General features: G+C 31.0%; 1 protein-coding gene across 3 annotated transcripts; it reads right to left on the bottom strand.

The window, feature by feature from the left end:
* Positions 1 to 369: 369 nt before the first annotated feature.
* On the bottom strand, positions 370 to 23160 carry LOC127701554 (Wilms tumor protein 1-interacting protein homolog). 3 transcript variants are annotated; one of them, XM_052205485.1, is made up of 9 exons: positions 21529 to 23160; positions 16944 to 17045; positions 14531 to 14598; positions 13978 to 14040; positions 12395 to 12525; positions 10913 to 10964; positions 10482 to 10550; positions 8161 to 8183; positions 6770 to 6902 (listed from the first exon to the last, which is right to left on the bottom strand). In XM_052205485.1, exons 1-8 carry the CDS (start codon positions 22919 to 22921, stop codon positions 8172 to 8174), a joined length of 1890 nt encoding a protein of 629 aa, XP_052061445.1. In that variant the 5' UTR covers positions 22922 to 23160; the 3' UTR covers positions 6770 to 6902; positions 8161 to 8171. The 3 variants fall into 3 exon arrangements, with proteins under 3 accessions (XP_052061444.1, XP_052061445.1, XP_052061446.1); XM_052205486.1 differs by lacking the exon at positions 8161 to 8183 and adding an exon at positions 8781 to 8804 and having other exon boundaries at positions 6794 to 6902; XM_052205484.1 differs by lacking the exon at positions 8161 to 8183 and having other exon boundaries at positions 370 to 6902.
* Between the last annotated feature and the right edge of the window lie 646 nt (positions 23161 to 23806).

Here is a 23806-nt window from a genome sequence, read left to right as displayed (position 1 = left end):
ATTTTGACAGGTTACCTACTGTGTGGTAGGACATTATGGTACTCTGTCGAGAAAGAACAACTAAAAGAAGTAAAATTAAGCTTACAATCGATGCAATTTGGGGGAAAACATTTAACTGTTATGTTTTCTATACACCACAAAATCATTGCATAACAGGTAAATTTTTCCTGAAAATTGTAAAGATTATAAGCTTGATATTACTTCTTTTAGTTGCTCTTACTTGATAGAGTACCAGAGTGTCCTACCACAGAGAATGTAATCAGTCATCATTCATATACTAGGGAGTCGATAGCATGAAAATAGTCTATTCTAACACCAAAGTAAAATAAACACCAATTCTTGCTGTCGAATAACACAAAATAAAAGCCATTTATATTTCAAAAATATTTTATTGTCATCTACTTCAGTGGTAAAAGTAAAATAAAGTGGAAAATAAAACAACTAAACCATGTTTACATCATCTTGTACAACCTTTACTTAAATCAACACTGGGTGGAATCATTACAATTGCATTACTCATTTCATCCGGTTGATAATTTTCAATCCTAAGATTTTTCAAATGAAAAAGACTAGTAATATTTAATGAATCATATCTACTATATGTGGTACTGTCAATCAATAAAATACGATCTTGTAGAGTACTAATAAAACATTGTAACGGTTGTTAACATAAGTTATTTCATTAATCTGAACTTCCAGTGCTACCGTACTGTCAATCTTCCATTTTTTTTAGTGAATATTTACCATGAAACAATATCATACATCTATATTTTAATCTGAATTCACATTTAATGACATTGTTGATTCTTAACAAAATCCAATAAACTTATGTGAAGTTTAGTTATCAACTAAACTTTATTTACTTTTATCATGCAGATCGACATATACAAAAACTTTTTAATTTAAAAATTTTTTTGGATTTGGAAACTGTTAACCAAAATTTCTGCATACAGATTAATCAATTTCTGCTGGTAACAATAAGAAAATAGAGATCCATTTTAATAGAGTCTTGAAGGTTAAATAATTTCATCAATGTATAATAAGGTTTTGATGGTAAAATTCAACCAAGTATATTATAGCCAACATGATATGTTAAACAATAACCAAATTGACATTTGAACTGTAAAATACCCCCAGTACAAAAACTCTTGTATTAAGGAAATTTTACATTACCGAACAAAAAAAATTTCCTATTGAAAAATGTCTTTAAGTAGATTATTCCACTAGATTAATAGTGATCCCAAAAAAAATGTTATTTTCAATTCATACTTCTACATTTATGACTGAAATCAGACTTGAACTAGCTTATACTTGTAACTTTAAGTAGAACGAGTAAAACTGTAATAAAATAACAATATTTTGGCAATTTCATCTAAGAAAATAATTTTGTATTGAGCAAAATGAATTTTAACATTCTTTGTTGGCTTTCACAACTGCAATTCAATCATATGTCACTAAACTGCTATGTATCTTAAGGGAAATTTTCCTACATCAAACAAATAATAATAAAAAAATTCAGTTAAATAAACCAATTCATTATGTAATTGAATAAATTCTTATAATTCATTATATAAATAGACGTTTAACTACTGACCATTCATTACAGTAAATAAAACTCAGAATTGTTTTCTGGTGCAATGGATTTCTTTTTTCTTCTAACTACTGGTATATTTATAATAGTCTGAGCAGGTTACTGTGATTTTGTAAAATTCAACAGCAATATCTTGATTCTGTGAGAATAATTCATACAAGGAAGGGAGACAATTCTAATAAAACTCAAAGGAAGCAAATTAAAAATACAGCAAGGGAGATAACTCTAATCTATTGGGGGAAGGTCAGGCAACACTATCAACAAAATTTGACTGACAAAATTAACATTAACATGATTATATAAACAAGAGACTTCAATCCAACTAAATATACAAAATAAATAAATCAAATCAGAAATAAATAACAAGAAAAGGCTAAAAACAAAAGAATTTATACATATTATAGTACTAGCACCAACAGTCCTTAACTCATCAACCTCACAGATATTGTCATTTTGAACACGTTTTTGTATTATTATCTCTAAGAGAACTATTAGTTAAATCTGTCAATATTTACAGAGAAAATAAAGCTGTTTAACAGCTAACAAAACCCTGGAATTTTAGTACATTATATCTAAATAACAAGAATATATAACACCAAACCGTACTATTTATGTAACAATTTGAACTATCCAGCCATTCAATCAGGTCAAAACAAAAAAATCATTCTTTATCTTCTTAACAACTGCTAATTTTACTACAAAATTTCAGACCAGATTTGTCTGAAGATTGTTACTTATAAGATTTACCAAAGAAAGGTAACTGACATTAAAAAATAGAAATTAACAAAGGCCTTCAGAGTTGAGACTTGTTTCTTACAACAATACAATACTGGCATCTATAAAGAGACACATGATAGATACAACAACTTACTGGTCAAAACTTAATTCCTCAGGTACATTAGACTACAAATTTTATATCCTTTCTCTAGGTAAGACTTTTTCAAACATTTACAGTACAGCCAGTGACAGATCCAGAACCAAGGAGATGCAATACATAAAGTTTAATCAAATGCTTTCAATACATAACAATTTTCTCCACCTTTTTAAAAGAAAAATTACATTGACACATATTTAGCATAACATTTAAAACCAACATGTGCTTTGATAATCCACAAGGATAAACAACATTACATCTATATTTTGTTACAGCAAACAAAAAGGTGGATAGAGAATTTAATGTGTTAAATTTACTTGTATCAAAGGTATTGCATTTACTAACAGAGACTCAAAAACCAGAGTTCCTAATTTGATTGATTGACAGGTGTTTAACCCCACTTTCAGTAGTATTGGGCTATTTTGAGGAGGTAACTTTTTGTTGGTGGAGGAGGCAGGAGTGTTCCTTACTTGAGGACAATCTTCTATCTGTCAAAGTAACTGACTAAAATATATGTCTCATCAAAATACTGATATAATCATGTACCCTTCTTTGAATCTAATGTTTAAACAAAATACACAAATAAAAAAGGTGGACACCACGTTCTATAAAATTGAATGGACATGCTTTTAAACATCAAAATAAACATTAAACCATGGGTTTAAATTCCCAATTATTGCTTATCATTTTTCTATATAACATTTCCTAATATTGCTCAAAAATAATTTCTCAAACATTCCCTACATATTGCATTCTATAATTTTTATTATGAAATAATGCACGAGTTAACTTTTGATTCTGAAAATCTTTGGATTTATTAAATGAAATTCAAGATGAATTAATCTCTGAATATCATCATATATTATAAAATCTGTCTGAATTGCCACAAACAATTTCACAAACAAACGAGAAATAACCTGATACAGAAAATATTACTAATATTACTTCAGTTGAGGGAAAAAAATCATTATTAAATAATACATCAGATGAGGAGAAAAATGGGACATTCTGGAATGATTTTGCAGATCATCAGAAAAATAAAAATTTTGGAATGAATAATCAGAAATAATAGGTTGTAGTCAAAAACTGTTAAGGTTGTTGAAAATTATGTCATAACTTAACAATATAAACCAATAAAAATAAGTACAACAAAAACATTTATTTGTTAAAATAAATCAAATAATATCTGACTAAACAGTACATGAGAAACTGTCAGTTTTTTTCTTTCCATTACCAGGTAACTAATGGAAGATGTAAAAATAACTTTTCTCATTGAGCCTTGGAACAGAAAGAATTATTTGAATTATCCCCCTTTAGTAACTTTGTTAATTTGAAACATTTAATACATTCATTTTTACAAATCAAATTTAACTTTCCCATTTCGATATTTTTATCCTTTACAATTACATGTAAAAAATGAATTAAAAGAGACCACATTTAAACACTGAAAGCGATCGATTGTATGTAATGAATAGATTCTTTGGCACTGAATGTCATATTAAATACATGTTTATCATCAACTGAACCAGATTTCACATATATTGCAAACATAGTCATGTATGTGACATTTCCCTTAATTCTCATTCTTTGGTTTATCCCCCTTATTATATCTGATGATTCGTCATGAACTATTTGGAGTTTTCAGTAAAATTAATGAATATGATATGTATAATTCAACTAATCTGTACAAAGAATATCATTTATTATGACATTTAGCTTCATGCTATCCTTTTTTTATTTTACAAAAAATAATAATAGGAAGCTTAGCTCATAAAGAAACAAAAAAAAAATCATTCCTCGGGGAGATAATCCATACAAAACAAAGAATCATGGGAAAGAAATATTGTCATGTTATGATTTGAGACAGATTGCACTGACTAAAGGTAAACATTGTATGATTCTGTAATAAATATTTGACATTGTATGATTGTGTAATAAATATATGACATTGTATGAAATATGGTAAATCAAATGTCAATTGACAAATATTCAATGCTGAATGATTTGTGAGTTGTAAGATTCTGAATAATAAATACTCCAAATTGTATAGCTTGTGTGATATAAGAATATCTAATATTGCAGGACTTGTTTGATAATATAAAATGCTGAAAACCAAATATTCAACATTGTATGACTAATGTGGTATGAAACCCAAAAAAGCACACATTCAACAATGAACAACTTGTGTTATATAAAATGCTGATACTCTGTCAAGCTTGTTTGATTGGCTGACGAATAACATGTAAATAAAGTGTTGACTGATACAAATGTCTAAATACAAAAACAGTAGTAAATTGCTTAATATAAATGTTGTAAATTATCTTACCAAAAATATGAAGTTAATGTATGTTCCAAAATAATACAAAACTTGGGAGATGAAAGCCAGCTGTAAAGAAACATCTATCTTTCAGAAAACATGAAATAATATCAAGAACCAAGCAACACAAGTTAAATGCCACATTTGCCATTCTGGGGGTGAGAGAAATTCCTTCTCATATTTTGTACATAGTCAAACAGGCAGTTAATCGGTAGATTTTGTTTTTAAATGTTGTTGAAAGTATTCCATTCAATAGATCTCAGAAATTTTACTTGAACATGGGTCTATGTTATAGTTTAATACTGACCCCTAATGACAAGCACATGACATTTGACCTGTGTAGTGGCTTAACATTGCACACATCCCTATCTTTTACACACACAGCACATAAATCATGTTCTTGTTATTAAAATATATTAAAATACTTTTCCAATCTGGTTATTGAGAAATTATAAAATGTTTATAATTTTAATTGATCCTTATTTATTAATTAAACATTTTGTAATCTACTGCTACCAAAAGTTGATGAACATCACAAATCAAAATATCAGATCTATATTCTCATTGCAAATAAAAAGCAAATGTAACGTTTTCTGCCAGTCATATATGTTATAGTGAATACCAATACCAAGTACTCACAATTCCAAGGATGTTTGCCTAAGCCTTATTTATGTTCAATCAATAATTTCTCTCATTTAAGTGCAAATTAATTTTGAAGTGGCATTTTTTTAAGGAAACAATTTAACTGTGAAAATTCATTGTAATATTCACAGACATTCCCTACTAAGGCTCAATGTGAGACTGAGAAACATTCAGAAGTTTTACATAATTATACGGCAATGTTTTATCTTTTTTCTAATATGTGGCAGGTAATAGTTTTGTATGTATTTTTCCTAATTTCTCTTTTAAATCCAAAAGGGAGTTGTTTCACAAAATAAAGGTGGCCACAACAAGCACCTTGATGATTGGACAGATAACACTAATAATGTCAAATATGCAAATTACTAACTTCATATAAAAATTAACAGATAATGTAACAGGTAAGTAAAGACTTATGACTTTCCTTTAGTTTCTTTCACTAAATCAAAGCTTTAAATGTGGCAGTAAATTTTGATTTCTTTATATTTATAAATAAAATTCAGCAATAGAAAGTTTTCTCTTGACGTACTTTGAGTAAAAGTTATGTCTCTTTGCAGTACTGTTGGAGGTCAACCAGCATAAATTCCTTGAATAAATCAACTAAATTCAACTTGATATAGTAACCGCTGAGACTTATGAAAACATAGTTTTATTAGAAATTTTGTATTCGCTTAAGTCTTGTATAATTCATTGCTATGATCTAGCAAGGATCTCTTATCAGAATTATTTGTACTACACATTTTAACTTCATTAGTTAAATAAGGAATCAAACAGTTTGCCATCCTGTATGGTAGGCAAGGGAAATAACTCCAGCTCAAAAAGGATTATTGGAAACTATCTATACCATTAGAAAATATAATTCTGTTTATGCAAAACAATTTTGATTGACTTCTCACTTCTCTGTAAGTATCTTTCATGAGTAAAAATAAAAATCTTAATGAAAAATGTTTAAAAAAGGTGAAATTTGATTAATATCAGCTGTAATGTTCTCTCCATTATTTGACAATGTTTCTTTAAAGCAATAAAAAGCCAAATAAATTTCATTTGTGCAGGCTTTAGCACTATAAAGACGACAAATATTAACAAACAGATTATTATCAACAAATTGTTCATAGATCTGTAACTTGATAATGATGGGATGCACGTTTCATTGGTGGACCTTGTTGCATTGGTTGTTGGCCATAAGGACCAGGACTGTATCCATAATTCCCTCCATTGGGTGTTGGCTTGATTGGTGGAGGTCCTGGTCGGCCTGGGTATGATTCCAGTGAGGCTGGCATTATAGCAATGCTGTCTCTTTGTTTTCCTGATGAATCACTTGTTAATTTGTTCTGTATATTATGAGTGTATGGATCAAAATAGAACTGTTCCTCTGGAAACATGACGGAAAGCCGTTTTATATGGCAGCTATGACACCACAGATGATCCTCAATTGGATAACAACGTTTGCCTGGCTCGTCTGTTAGCTGGAGACCACAATCCTGAAATTATACAAACTTATTCAAATTGTTCTCTTAGTTGTCAATGCAAACATGAATATTTCTAGAAATTCATCAAATTGATTTTTTTAAGTCAGTCTTATATTCCTTCATACTGACTAGCTGTTATTTGGGGGGAGTTGTATGGTTTATATGTTTTCATTGCTTTCTAATAAAACGTCAAAGTAATTTCATTTAATTTCAGAGTTGTGACATGAAACAATCTAATATTGGGCATAAACAGACATATAGATGTTAATACAGAATGATGATTTAACACAGTAAAACTTTATGATGAGCTCTTTCTTTTAAAGGTTAAAATCAATTACATTAAATCAAGCAAAAACAGCTTGTAAGTGAAAACAAAACCTCAGCCAAACTGTTCAATCTAATGCACACAGGAGGAACATTCCAAATAGCCAGTGAAATGATTCATTAGTGCTCAAATGTATCAGTTATTCCACACACAAAAAAAAAAAACACACTTTATGACCCTTCCATCATGCATTCTGTGTGTGCACTTTGAACTTCCATTATCATAACCATAAAACTAATAACAATTTTTTCCATAGTTGCTGAATATTTACTTATAACGTGAAAATTTAAGGATAAGTTTTTCTATGGGATTTCCCATTTTTTTAAATTTGCAGACCATTTTAACGAAGTCCCCATTCTCTGTAAAAATAGTAATTTTTGCAAGGGAAATATCATACCTGCCTTATGACTTAACAATAAAATCATGATTTTAGATATATTTGTGGCAGTTTCAAAATTATTAGTCAAAATCTACTTCCTTATTTATTTTCAAAATACAATGAAACCTTTATAAACTGAACCCTGAGTAAAGTGGACTCCTGTATCATTTCATACGGCAGTCATCACTTAGTAATCTAATCTGTGTACTTCTGTATCATGGCATCGTATTGATATTTAATAGTGTTACCTGCCTAATTCATACAAAATCTTCAGTCCTCAAAGGGTTCAGATTAAACAGGTTTCACTTTTTTAGATTAATTCCTCGACTAATCAGTCATAAGGGTACAACACACAAAGAATAAAACTTTACAGATTTCATTTATTTTTTTTTCTTACAAATAACATAGTTTTAAATCTAACAAAGATTTTGCTATGTATCAAACATTGATAAAATGTCACAACCACAACCAGTACAAATGTATTTAAAGTAACAAACAAAAAACTGCAAACTATTATCTACTCCCTCGCAAAAACAGATAAAGTTTTCAAAATTATTATTACTTACTTAGTTTATTGTCAAACATATTCCTTTAACAACACAGATAAAACATAAATTACTCCCGATTCTAATCGACAATGCGTCTGTTTTGTTTGGGGTATATGTCATAGAGAACACAAACCAACAAGAAATTTAAACAAAATAAGAAAAGGATATCTAGAGGTCAAAACAAATGATCCTGATCAATAAACAAATGTCAATATCATACAGCAAGCTCTATATCAGAATAGAGCTTAGAGAAATAGACAAATGTCATACAGCAAGCTCTAAATCAGAATAGAGCTTAGAGAAATAGACAAATGTCATACAACAAGCTCTAAATCAGAATAGAGCTTAAAGAGAATACGTTTCTATCTGATGATAAACAAAAGGGATAAACCAAATACATTACATGCATCTATGTAAATAAAATACTTCAAAGTAATGATGATATGAAATCTAGGACTACAAAAATAATACACAATCAGTATACCAATACTAATCAAAAGATCTTGGAAAAACTTTATCTACTTTTAATAATTTAAATATTTTAAACATAACTGCAAAAAGTTTGGAAAACAAAAAATATATTCATGCTGTACGGTGACAAATATTTCTATCTAAACATAATGCAAAACCTTTCTTACTGATTGTCTAATGGTACTCTATATCTGTGGAAGCAAATAAAAACATTGTACATACCATAGATAAACCATGCATTCAAACTCCTTATAAATCATACTTGTATCTTAAAGCATAGACACGTTGTAGACTCATCCGTCATAAAGCTAACTATTCAATGAGGGAAAAATCTTAACAAATTTTGTTTTAATTTGGAATAGAATCGAATGTTATATGATCTTATAAAAAGATATAAAATCCTGTTATTAAATAGACAGACATCTAATATATACCTAGAATCATGTTTGCAAGTGTCAAAAACATTTTCAAAACTCTCCACATGGTTTTGATTAGGAGTAACCTTTTTTCATAAAATTTGTCTCAGTAAAATGAAGGATTAATCATCAGAGTTTAACACCATATTGTAAAAACTAGAAAGGATTTTACTCATTTTTATACTTATAATGTCTTAATAAATATGAACTACCGCAACAATAGATAAGAAGATAAATTTTGCTTTCATAGAAAACTGGACTTATAAACTTGTTAACTAAAATGATTCAAGTTATTTTTCTCTCAGTCTGATAGAATACAAAGAGTTTTGCATGTCATGAAACCACTCTAATCTTATAACCTTGCATTGACAAAATTCATATTTCAGTTATAGTAATGTGGCCAAACTGATCAATGCAATTAAAAGTTTTACAGAAATAAACAAACTAAAAGGCTGCAACATAAAACCTTGGATACAACAAACTACGTCAAATTATCAGAACAACATACACACAAATAATAGATGATGTATGTGAGCTACTGCTATGATACCCTAGCTGTAAGTATTTGGTAAACAGGAAGTTGATGTGAGCTACTGCTATGATACCCCAGCAGTAAGTATTTGGTAAACAGGAAGTTGATGTGAGCTACTGCTATGATACCCCAGCTGTAAGTATTTGGTAAACAGGAAGTTGATGTGAGCTACTGCTATGAACCCCAGCAGTAAGTATTTGGTAAACAGGAAGTTGATGTAAGCTACTGCTATGATACCCCAGCTGTAAGTATTTGGTAAACAGGAAGTTGATGTGAGCTACTGCTATGATACCCCAGCTGTAAGTATTTGGTAAACAGGAAGTTGATGTGAGCTACTGCTATGATACCCCAGCTGTAAGTATTTGGTAAACAGGAAGTTGATGTGAGCTACTGCTATGATACCCCAGCTGTAAGTATTTGGTAAACAGGAAGTTGATGTGAGCTACTGCTATGATACCCCAGCAGTAAGTATTTGGGAAAAAGGAATTTATGTAAATTAAGCTACTGCTATGATACCCTAGCTGTAAGTATTTGGTAAACAGGAAGTTGATGTGAGCTACTGCTATGATACTCTAGCTGTAAGTATTTGGTAAACAGGAAGTTGATGTGAACTACTGCTATGATACCCTAGCTGTAAGTATTTGGTAAACAGGAAGATGATGACCAATGGATGTGAAACGGCATCACACAATTTTATCTTACTCTCACTTAGCTCTGTTTTGTTGTTCCTGACCTTAAAGCGAGGAAAATGGACAGATGTAAACCAGTATACCAACTCCTTTCGGAGCAGGGGAATATAAAAACATTACAGATCAAGAAAAAAATTATAGCCTGAAAACCGCCCAACCTTTAATCTCCTCTGAAAGTATTACAATCCTCAATACCCCTGAAACTTCCTGTTAACAAGATTGTTATCTCACCTCACAATGATAGCAGTCAACATGATAATCTTTGTCCATAGATACAACACGAACTGTTTCTTCTGTACCCTACAAATCAATAAAATTACATTATTCAGAAACTTTCAGTAAATATTATACATCAATCTTTCAGAGATAAATTTAGAATTATTTTCATGTTCTTTTCATGAAAATAATTAATAATTAATTTCTTTAACTTCTTGATGAGAACACACTTGTAGGGACTACAAAACTCTGACTAAATTTTGTTATGCGAGTCTTTACATAGTTGGTTTGCTTTCAAATAGAAAAGATTAAGCTTCTGCTGTATTCTTGATGTTGCCAAAAATTTTTATAATCCAATAACATAATAAGTTAAAGTCATTTGACTGTCAATGTGAATAATTTAGTTTCTTAATTTAATCCTGTAATAATTTATCTGTAAGACTCACCTCTACTGGAGTTATAGCTTGTCCACATGCCGCACATTTTGGTGCATATGTCCTGAAATATTAAATACTTATGAAAATTTTTCATTTCTTTTATATTGAAGTGAGAAACTGGAAAATAAAGCAATCTGGATTAATTTTATATTCATTTGTATTATTATAATCACATGACTTGTTTTATATTATGCAAGAGTTTCACAGTCGGAAGGATAATATTCCTATTTTTCGTAGTGACCTTGCTGCTGATCGTGTATTTTCTAAAGACATTGACATTCTGATGTTTTCTATTGATTGTAATTTCTTTGGTAGTTCATGAGTCTTCACCCTATAGAAAGGTTTTGATTGACACAATTTTAGCAAGAGTTACTTCCCTAATTCCCTAATGCACATATTCCTTCATAAATCAGCCAAATTAAACTTGGTATACTGACTGCTAGACTTTAAAAAAAGCTGTTTTCTGAAAAATTTTATTTCTTTGAACCTTTCTCGATTCACTACTACGATCTAGTAAGGATCTTTTATCAGACTTCATTTCAATTTGGTTAGTCAAATATAATAAACTGATGACGCAGAGATATGTCCTGCCTTTTTGTAATTTGATAGTATAATGCAAATATTTAATCCAAAATGGCAATATTTAAACATGTAAACTATGCAAAACATTCTAAGTCAATGAACCATAACTTATGGTACAGGCCCAAATAACCCAATGGAAATGAAAAATGCCAATGCTTATAAAACTGCTTACCAAATATCATTGACCTATCATAAGTGGTTCCCTTTACAATAACCTAAACACTAACTATAATTTGTAAACAATGTAAAATTTCAAAGTTAATGAACCATGCTGAGGGGGTGGGGCCATATAATCACCATGGAAAAGAGACTTGCAAATGCTAATACAACTGCATACCAAATATCATTGACTTAACATTAGCGGTTCCTGATAAATTGATCTAATCGCAAACTTAACAGGTAAACTATACAAAACATTCAAAGTCAATGGACCATGACTGAGGTTTAGGCGCCAATAATTTCCATGGAAATGAGATGTGTCAATTCTAATGCATCTACATACCAAATATCATGGACCTACCACTAATGGTTCCTCTTATACTGACCTAATAACAAACTAATACATGTAAAGTAAGCAAAAGTTTCAAAGTCAATAGACCATGACTGAGGGGGCAGGGTCAAATAATCTCCATGGAAATGAGATGTTCCAATGCTAATACAACAGCATACCAAATATCATTGACCTACCACTAGTGGTTTGCCATAAATTGACCTAATCACAAACTAATACATTGTTGAAGCAGCCGCCACTGTCAGAAACAGCATACCTTAGTCTCCCTTTTTGACTCAGTCAAGGCGAGACATAAATCAACCATTTACCTCTCCAAAATGGAGGCCAAGGGAAATAACTCAAACCCACATTACATCATACCAAAACCTATCTATATCTAAATGTTTCTGAAAATTTACCTATGATAATCTTCTATACAATAAATTTTGTTGTCTACATCAATCGTAAACGGCACTCCATCGAGACAGTCATTACATACACAACACCTAAAACATCCAGGATGATATGATTTACCCATGGCCTGTAATATCTGAAAAAGATCAATAACAAATCATAACTCAACTTTTATATACATTTGCCTTTCAGAATGTAAAGGACCATTGGTAATTTAATTTCTTTGTACAGTTCACCTACATTGATCGTGAATAACATGGTGAATATGTTAGTTTTCTATTATACAAAGTAACATTAGTAATAAATGTACCAGCAGACAAAATGAAATTAGCCAAGACATGTACATTAAATTTGGTAAATTTCAAAATTCTGTTACACTAATTGAATGTTTGAGTCCTCAAAGGTCAGCATGTGTCATCTGCCACCGCCAAATAATATAAGCAGAAAAGTTTTGGTATGGGAAACCCCAAAAATCACACAGATCAAAAATCAAAATAACAGGTGGATAACCTCTTGTCCTGTAGACGAATCTGTCCCCAAGTTTTAACCTAATTTAGCCTTACCCAACACCTACTTATATTTACACTGTAAAACTAAACTTTAAAAGTCCTCATTTTTCCTCTGTGCTATCAGTCCAGATGTCTAACATGACAAAGCCAATGAATTTTTAACTCGTCTTGTCATGGGGTATGACAAAGGTACATTGTATCAGACAGTCAGTCTATGTGATAAGATGTCAGACAGATCAGACAAAACTGGAGTTATTCATTTAAAGAAAGCTTTGTAGCATGCATAGAAACACACCATTTTAGAACAAAAATTCAAAACTTACATTTGGACATTTTTTATAGCACTCACCTTTCGAATGACTTTTTACAATTATTTTTACAATTACAATATGTATTCAAATTTTAGCAACATTTCCATAATAACAATGAAGTGGAATTAAGGTCTTATATATAGATAAAAGAAAGTTTTATAGGATTCTAGGCATGTTTTATTTTATCAACCTACACTTTGATGAATTGACTGTGGTTTTTTGACAGCAGTTGGTTAAAATTTCTGACCAGTTGAACAGTTTGGTCTGATAAAACAAATTGCAATTGGGTCAGAATTTTGAATGAACTGCAATAGGTGGAGAGCAACATGTAAAGTCAAGGCACAGTATATATAATCACATTATTTTAATAATAACAAAAAATTATTAACTTAACATAAATTTTTATGATCGTTAATGTGTACCTTTAATTTGAATAAGCAGATAACTATCTTATGGTATTTGGATTGTTTAAACCAATGTTTTATCAATTTCCTACACAACATGCATGACTACAAGTGCACTATTTGTGACAATGTACAAACAATGCATAGGAATTTAAAAACAAAACAAGTGTAAAGCTTGATTTAACTTGCAATTTCCTGGTTTTAGTAATAAAATGTAATTATTTGAATCGAATGATTCTTTTCTGTAGTTTATAGCCTTAGGGTTGTAAAAATGTTCGTACAAAATGTGATTCATTAAAAGCTTTAAAACCCAATATAACTACAAAATGAAACATAAAAATTCTTAAAACATTCAAATACTTACCATTTCCATTATAAGATGACCACAAACACAACATTTTTCTGCCGTCTGTTGAAAACCAGAATACTGAAATCAAAATTATTTCTATAATGAAAACAGTTAAAAAGCTGAAAGAATATTCTGACCAAATCTTTGTTCTTATGTTTGTTCATCAATATTTTATAATGCATTTTAACCTGTTCTAAGGAATGTGAGTGCCTACATTTTGCCTCTCACATTATGTAGTTCTCTCTAAATTCCTTTATTCTTGTGGGTACCAATCATAGTGGATTGAGGAAAAATTGTATATTCATGTAAAATTGATTTCATGGATTTGCCAAAGTCTGCATACACACATACAGTTAAATTCCTATCGAAAAATTTATACTCCTTTGAAAATTAAATTTGTAGTTTACCACTTACCTATAATGCACCCACGACAAAAAACTAGTGTCCAACGAATTATAATGTATCCACAGTAATAGAAGATGATTGGTAGTTCCGTGAATGTGAAATATATCATTTATATGATGCTTACTATAAAAAAATATCTATTATAAGTTGTATTATTACTTACTAAGTAGTCTTCTTCACAATACACCCTTCCATGGACATTATAGAATGCTTTCCCTCGCAACGTTCGACCTAAAAAAGATAGTTTAGATATAAATATCTCAAAATGTTGGTTACATATCAATATCGAAAATATTTATTGTTAGTGGAACAAACATCTGTTTCTCTTAAATTCCAGACTGATCTGTCGAGACTAATACAGACTAATACATGTATATTACATTAAGATTACCGGTACATAGATGCTTACTTTTTTCATTCCATCTGCGTGGAAATTTTTATATTCATTTAAATAAATCTACAAAATACTCCTGCACTTTCAGCACATGATAATTTGAAAAAATCCTAAAAATTTAAATGAGGGTAATTGGTTAAGATTATTTTTATAATTAAATGTCACCATATTAGAAAAAATTTGCCTTACTACACCATAACTTCCCTCTATTTTCATAAAGTTCCTTTTTCTTTTTAAAATGAACAAAATAAAAAGGGAGCTTGTATTCATGGACCTTAATAATGTGCAAAATTCCATAAAGATATGTTACATGAAACTCTAATAATCATCAGACATGTTTTGGACTGTTGATTATATTACAAAAAAGATCCAACTTTGAACAAAAAATCTGAAATTGTGAAGGACTTTTCTTTATGGAACCAAATATTGTATATTAAGATGGCACTCAGTCCAAAAATATGCTGATAAAAGGTTGATACTTTATAAATAAATATTCCAGCGTTGTTTACTGTTTCCTATAAATATAGAACTGTTGTAATTGTGATACAATTTTAGTATGTTATAAATATGAGTCAATTCTGTTGGCATGAATTTGGTAGCTATAATGCCGCTAGCTATTTGATAAAAATGAAATCCTTCTAGCATGTCTAGTTTCTATAATTACAACATATTAAACTATATTTTGTCAACCAACAAATGTTTAATTTAACATTTGATTGAATGAGAGTTTTTACTTTTTTCTCAATTGTTATGTATAAAAATATTTGATATGATGACATACACTATCAAAAGTAGTTAATGTTTATATAATTAATACATGAATGATTTGACAGTTCACAACTGAATTATCTCAAATCAGGATTAAAATGTTATTATAACACAGACTGAATCTAATTCCAGCTGAATTGTATAGTTTTCTGTTACAAAGCTGTCCAAAGATAAGACATTTTTTTGGCGGCATTTTGTCCAAGGTTATGGTTGTCTTTCTGATATTGTTTTACATCTAACCCCCTTGTTTTATTAATTTTGTATTTACATTGTGTCATAGATCAAATTTATTCGTTCAGTGTATGTTCACTTGTTTTTGTTAATATGTCTTTTGATTGAGTTAAGCCATTTCAATTGATATTTTATAGTGTGTCTTTCTATGTTGTGATGTTACACTATTGTTTCAGGAGGGTGAAGGTTGGCGCCTATTAAAACGTTTAAACCTGCTGCATTTGTTTGCACCTGTCCTGTCGGGAACCTGTTGTTCAGTGGTTGTCGTTTGTTGATGTGGTTCATGAGTGTTTCTCGTTTAAAAATTGAATTTCAGTTTCAGATTCATTCTTCAAAGTCAATTATAAAATTCACTATACTGCATTTTTCATGCATGCATAAAACCTAAGGTCAGCAAAAATATATATACAATGTATACAATGTACTTACTTCCAGTCTCCTAGCCGACAGAAATAAAGTATATATTTTTATGTAAGTAGATCAAAAAAATTTATTTTGGAAAAATATGTTACAAAGACTTCATTGTATGTAAGGAAATATTAACAGTGCTGAACTAAAAATGTTCACAAAATGTGTTTGGGTAGGCATGCAGATTTAAGGTGCATGTAGGTCAGGAGGCAAGAAAATGAACTGTGTTCTTTAATTTAATCAGTGAAACAGTCAAGTGTGTCTGTTCTCGTTTGTTTTTGAAATAGCACTGTTTTCCTAAAACTACAGCACCACATAAACACTTTATTCTTATATAATCTGATCAGATATATAAGACCATGGAACCATTATGCTATTACTAGGTCTTGCATCGAAGAACATTTAGTTACATGTATAAAATCACAATTATATAAACATGAAAAACAACATATGGTATGGTGCAGTCACTGGCTGCTGTAATCTGGTGACAACACTCCTCAACTGGAATAACTATGGCATATAAACTTACCACCAGCTCCTGTAACCCTCTCACCACACTCCCCCTGGAATAACTATGGTATATAAACTTACCACCAGCTCCTGTAACCCTCTCACCACACTCCCCCTGGAATAACTATGGTATATAAACTTACCACAAGAACAACACACAAAACATTTGGTATGGTATAAGTTGTTCATGGCCTGACGTGCATCACCGACTCCTGTAACCCTCTCACCACACTCCCCCTGGAATAACTATGGTAAATAAACTTACCACAAGAACAACACACAAAACATTTGGTATGGTACAAGTTGTTCATGGCCTGACACGCATCACCGGCTCCTGTAACCCTTTCACCACATTTAAAGCACTGACCTACAGAATCAAATAATACAATTAATATAACTTCTTCTAAAACAAAGGATATAGGGTATCCATCAATGCTACAAAATCAGTACATGCACAGCTAAAAACACACAAAAAGCAAAGGAACACGCTTTTAATGCTGTTCTTCATCTCAAAGTCACAGCGAGGCCTTCAACATGTTCAACACGGAGAAACAAAAAGAAAAAAAAAAAAAAACCTCACTGCAAGTTAAAGACGGCTTCTAGCACCGGTTTGAGGGAAATTCTTTGCAAATGATTCAATGGACTTTGTAAAATGTCATTTTCATTGAACTAGTACACATTTTTGTTTAGGGGCCAGCTGTCCGGGTACAGGATTTTCTCATTGTGTTAAAGACCCATTGGTGGCCTTCGGCTGTTTTCTGCTCTTTGGTCGGGTTGTTGTCTCTTTAACACATTCCCCATCTCCATTCTCAATTTTAAATGTAACACCACCACATGTATGAATGAATTCTAAAATTGAGGGCATAAATTGCCCGTTTCGTTTCTCAGGTATAAAGTATGTGGTTTGGTGTATCCAAAGTTCCGGTAACCAGTACGGTCTGATGTATAAATAACAGTATATTGATCCCCTCCCCCCCCCCCCCCCCCCAAAAAAAAGGTGTTGGAATTGAAAAACTTAATGTGGATAGGAATGAGGGCCAAGAATTATAGGTGATGAGCATCTTATTAAAATTTTAGTACACAAACTGGCCTAAAATTGAAAGAATGATGTGCACAAATAAGAGAAAATATCTCAAGAATAAATACACCAATAACTATAAAAATACAGAACATGCAAAACAGCATAAGTACAAATGTATATCAAGCACAGGGAAATTGAAACAGGATGCTGCTACACTGTACGAGAATTTCAATATAACAATGCTACAGTAGTTCATGACAGGTAAGGTATACATGTACACTTTTTTTGCCGGACAAGTATTAATTAGACAATTACTGCTTGTTCCAAGGTCAAAGTTATCATACCCTGCCTTTTTACAAAATGTTTTAAGCAATTGGTTTGATAAATATAGACATGGTAGAGCAATCTGACAAACATATTTTTTCTGCCGTAAAAAGCTTTTTCTTTTGTAGGATTTAGAACTTTGATGGGATGTGTCTTAGAAATATATGAATATTTCCTGGTTCTATTGTGTTTTTAATTTGCTGTTCCATTGATAATATATATTAAGTATTATTTCCTTTTATTCAGATTCTTTAATACTTAATGCGAATGCGACTGTTTGTGACACTAGATCTATTGTCGATAATAGAATAATCACTTTTGCATTTTGGTGTTTGATATATTCTTTTGATAATGTTATGCATTTCAAAAAGTATGAATATCTTTTGAATTAACAGACAGAATTACAATATTCATAAATACAGTCCTACTGACATCCTTACCACTAACCAGTTGACACTGAACATGAGATTAATTGATGCATTTATTTTGTAGGACAGATTCACAATAAAGATGTTAAAACAAGTTCTCATAAACATATAATTTGATTTTTATATGAAAGTAAGTACATGTTAACCACCAACTTTCTTTTCTTTAGTACTATGTATAAAGAAGGGTATACAATGTGTATAGAAATAAGAAGATGTGGTATGAGTGCCAATAAGACAACTCTCCATCCAAGTCACAATGTGTAAAAAGCAAACAATTGTGTCCGTCTCTGTTTTGATTAACAGAACATATAAAAGTAATTACCTACATACATTTTCATTTAGAAATCAAATACAAGAAATGTAATATAACAGAAAATCTGACTTTTTTTGCTGTATCTGGTACATGTATCTCTGTGCAATCAACTTTTCAAGGACATTTTTGCAGGATGCTATGAAATCAATTTTTATTTTAAAATTGTCACCTTTTCTGCCAGAAATACAAGCCACTATTATAAACTACATATCAAAACCAATGATAATTTGGTCTGTTGTATATGGATGATCATCATACAATTAACATCATCTACACAAGAAAATTTTGTACCATACACTGTATGATTTCATATTTCTGTTTAATCATTTTACATAAATTATATTGTTGCCATTTCTGTTTAATCATTTTTCATTGTTGCCAGACACAATGTATTTTGAAACCAGAAGTCATCATGAAAATTGAAATCCAAAAATGTTACACTATTGTACAAAATGTACACTTAGTCAATGCAAGTTATTTTTTGTTAAATTTAAATTTAAGAGTTAAAGTCTTATTGGGGTCTAATAATAACTTTACTAACACTTAAATTCATCTTTTTTAAATCTAAATAATCTTGGGTTCAAGCTACCCTGCAATTATTTTAGGAGGGGTGCTGACACATATAATTGAAAAATCAAAAAGTGATGCTTGGCAGAGCATAAAATTGTTAATAACCCTTATTGTAGTAGTCACCAAACTTTTTACCTTTCGAACCTTATGAACTGATATTTAGTCACATCCTTGGTTTAATCGTAATGTTTACACTTAGTCAGAAACCTCAGATAAATGTGACGAAACAGGTATGCCCAAATTTGTCAGGTATAATGACACAAAGCACATGTAACGATATATCAACAGTTAAATGGTAATAACAAATGAATTATAATACATGTAAATGTTCCGCTATCGTTCGATCAGTTTTAAAAAATTTAAAAGACTAAATAAAATTTAAAGGAAATTCCTTTCCTCTTAATCACTTATATATTTAAATCCCCAGGTTATAACTGTAAGCAAGACACCTTTCTAAAAATGTCAAGTCTGTTTCTTCCTGCAAGCATACAATTTATCACACTTAAAAATTTAACCATGTTTACTTTTTCTAAAGTAAAAGTTTTCACTGTTAGGATTTACAATCTGTTTTATAACTATACTATCTGCTTAATTGTAGAAATTATACAATTGTCTGGCTATAATTACATAAGGACAATGCTTATTTTGTTTAAAGAACTAAATATTCATGTACTTTCTTCAAAAATATGCAGTATATTTCAGTCACAAAAATTTAGCTGTAGGGTTTTGTTTCAATACCAATATAAACATGTCAGATCAATTAGTAGTACAGTATATATATATATGTTTTTGAAGGTACATGATTATAGTACACTCTTAGTGTTAGTCCATTTTGTCAAACATGTTTTTATAATTTATATTAATGATAGGTGTTGTTCATTTGTATCATACTTCCAATATATTCAAATGTGCGATACCAAAAGACCAACAGTGAGACAGACTTGTAACGTTTAATCTAACAAGGTAATAGCACAAGGAAGGGGGGTCCTCAACATGGGATTTTGGGTGCAGACATATGCATGCAGCTGTATTTAAAAAAAAACCACCCCAATTCATTCATGTATATTGAAGTCTTAAAAGCTTGTGAAAATTACAACCCATAAATACAAATGTATATTTCTCAGTGATCTGTTCATTTATAACATCTTAATTAGATTAAAAAGGATAAAAACACCTATATATATATCTATATATATATATATATATATATATATATATATACGTATACAGATACATTTTGTATCAAGTTGAAAGATTAAAATATTCTGATTCATTTTAATTGACATTTTACCATTGTGAAATTGCAACCCATTGGTAAAATTGACCTATCAAAGAAGGGACCCATTCTAGTGGCACAACATATATACATGTATCATACATGCAGAATTATATGTAAAATCTTTGTATGAATTAGAATTCTGAATAAGTCAACTATGTGGACAGTCTAGTTATCAATTCAAGTTTAATGAAAATTATATAAATGATTTTATAATTATTATAACTACAGTCCAACATTGGGTACAAATTTTATCATGTTTATAGTACATGTAAAACAAATTTTATATTGGAGTTCTTCATTTTGGTCATTAAATGTACATTTGTACATTGTAATGTGCATGTACATCTTTGATGAATAATGCAACAGTATGTTTTCCTGAAAATAACTGGTAAAATAAAAAAAAATAATGAATCTTTCCGAGTCAAATTTTCAGTGTAAATTTCACATTCAGTTATGAGGCCAAACTGGTTTATTTTCTTATTTGAAGAATCAAATTAAAACAAGTGGTACAAGCAAGTCTGATAAAAGACCCTTCAACAATATTATTGACAAACTAAACCAGGGCTTATATGCATGTGATATGTATAATCCATTTCCAACTGATTTTTACAGTTTGTATGTTGTGTTGTGTCACCTCTGTTCCATGTTAAGGAGGACTCTGCGCTCACAAACATGTACATGTACAAACAAAAAAAATGTACTTGTTTATTGTCACCGCATTACTTTTTGTGTCTGCCCTAAGTCTGGATCATGTAATTCAATGGTTTTTGCATATTAAGTTAAATGCAGCTGATTTTGTGCCCATTCACCTACAACAAGCTTAAGGTGGCAAGGAAAATAACCTTAATTGAAAACTATCTTTATACATACACTGTCACCTGATATGTGTAGCTTGATGGAGCATAGAAAACTTACCAAAATATTCACCCTGTGGTGCCTTTTCAAATTCATCCTCCAACTGTTGAGTTAATGCTGCAATTTTTTTCTCTGCTTCTGTGGGACCTTTTGTAGGTGGTGTTACACTGTATGGTAATTGAGCTTGAGGACGAACTGCTGCTGACGGCGGTGTACGTCCAATGTGACCAGATGACTGAGAGACCACCCCAGGAGCAAACATTCTCTGTTGTGAAGTAGGTTGTGATGTCTGTGTATAACGTGGATTTCTTGGCGGTATAACTGGCACAGGTTCAGTTTTATGAGGACCATGATATGGAGGCGGTGGATTTTTAGGTACTGGCGATTCTAGAGAATTTTTGCGAGAGGTTGTTATTCTCATATTGTCCTGCAACTGTTGAGTTAATGTTGCCAAGGTTTGTTCAGGATCCAAATGATTTTGATGAATACCATTTTGGTGAATGGGAACTCGTGCTGGTATTGCAGGTGGTGGTGTAAAAGTTTGGGACTGTCCTATATGGGACTCGTTTGGTATTCCAGCAAGATTAGAAACACTATTATGTGGAGATGACGAATGCTGTCTATGCTGATAAAGTATTTCGTTATTATTATTTGTCATATGAACACCAGATATATGTTGTTGCATATGTGGAGGAGCATGTTCATTAAACCTACTTTCATTCATTAAAGACATATTCCGATGTGCAACATTTTGTGGAACACCTTGATAAAAAGTATGTCCATATGAATTAGGTACTCCATGATCCTGTGACAACACAACACTGGTTCTTGGACTAGGATATTTGTCATACATCACACCAGACATTCCTGCTAAACTTGTTCTTGGGCTTGAATGTTTACTTTCCAATGAGGCGCCACTAATGCTCGAACGCGGACTCGCTAAACTTGACCGAGGACTTCCAAATTTTTGTTGATCATATGGAGGTGGAGGGTGCGAGTTTATCATACTAGTCCGTGGACTGGAATTTTTCGAGTCCCCACCACTGCTGTAATTCAAAGTGGAATTATAATCCGTACCCTGCTTCACAACCTTGTAATTCAAATTGTGTTGAGAATTTCCCATTACATGTGGGTTGTTAGTGACTGTCATATTTTGAGAAAAGTGTTGATTCAACATATATTCATGACTAGGTGCTGGATATGCTTGACGAGAAATGTAAATACTTCTATTCATTTCATTAATATTTCCAGGATTCATAGGATGTCCTTGTTCAACTTGACCCTCAATCTGACCCCCAGGTTTTGGTGGCAATTTGTTTTGTTGTGTTAAGCTTTCAAATTTATGATATCTTTCTGAATTTGATAACAAATTTGCTGGCGAAGACTTTTGGCTCTGCATCATTCTGATTCTTGCAGTCTCCTGCTCTAATGACTGTAGATTGGCCATTATCATTAATGTATTGTTTTGATACGGTCCACACACAGGAATGTGTTTCTCACGCTGTTATTTATCAAAAAATAATTTAAAACGATAAATTCTTCAATATTTTACCATTGTTTATATCCTAATTATTCAAATAAAATCCATCTTGTTCCACACTAAAATGTCAATTTCATAAATTCCATTAATTAATTTTACACACATTCCTTAGATAGCGAATACACATAACTTTGTGTTTTCTTTGTAACAATGGCGGTACTGCGGAGTGATATATATAACCAACACGTTTGTTACTTTCGTATAATATTTGATTAATTTTTTCATACGCATTGAGCATTAACATATCAAACTCAGTTTAATTTATTAAACTTCAAGTTCAATACCTTTTAATTTACTCTCAATCGCAAACATTCCATTGGCACTTATTGTGGTCTTAACGCGGAAGTTCCTGCGATTTACAGTTATATTTTTAATGTAAAGGTGTCCTCTTTAAGGTCCGCACTGAGAAAGTGGCATAATCAGGAAAACTGCGGAAATTGAGCTAAGAGAACTATTTTGATTAATAAAGTTGCAGTAATTGTTGATCTTATTGAGTTGCACACAGGAAACTTTGTATAAAAATTTACTACAAAAGAGTTGATTTTTCATTCTCTATGTTAATTTTCCATTTTTGGATGGTGATGTTCCTTTTGGCTCTTGTTAAAGTGTGAATATTACCATACTCGTTCGTGACATCCGTTTCTTGGTTGAAGTTTTCGAGTTTCAATGAACGTTATCTAGGATACAGGCTATATATAACTAATAAATTAGTTACGTCATGGATTCAAATACTTTCACTTGACATTTACGGCTCTCAATCGCAAACAATCGGCTAGTGACACTCATTGTGTAGCTTGG

This window comes from Mytilus californianus, unplaced genomic scaffold, assembly GCF_021869535.1.
Source record: "Mytilus californianus isolate M0D057914Y unplaced genomic scaffold, xbMytCali1.0.p SCAF_5, whole genome shotgun sequence".
In the NCBI taxonomy this organism is placed as follows: Eukaryota; Metazoa; Mollusca; class Bivalvia; order Mytilida; family Mytilidae; genus Mytilus; species Mytilus californianus.
Note: the sequence above shows the minus strand (reverse complement) of the source record. Positions and strands in the feature narration are given on the sequence as shown.

Coding starts and splice junctions, on each gene's coding strand:
- LOC127701554 (XM_052205484.1), bottom strand. CDS start 22,921: ATGATAATGGCCAATCTACAGTCATTAGAGCAGGAGACTGCAAGAATC. Junction 14,041..14,530: donor ATTGTGAAGAAGACTACTTA/GTAAGTAATAAT, acceptor TTTTGATTTCAG/TATTCTGGTTTTCAACAGAC. Junction 6,903..10,481: donor TTGACTGCTATCATTGTGAG/GTGAGATAACAA, acceptor GTATAATTTCAG/GATTGTGGTCTCCAGCTAAC.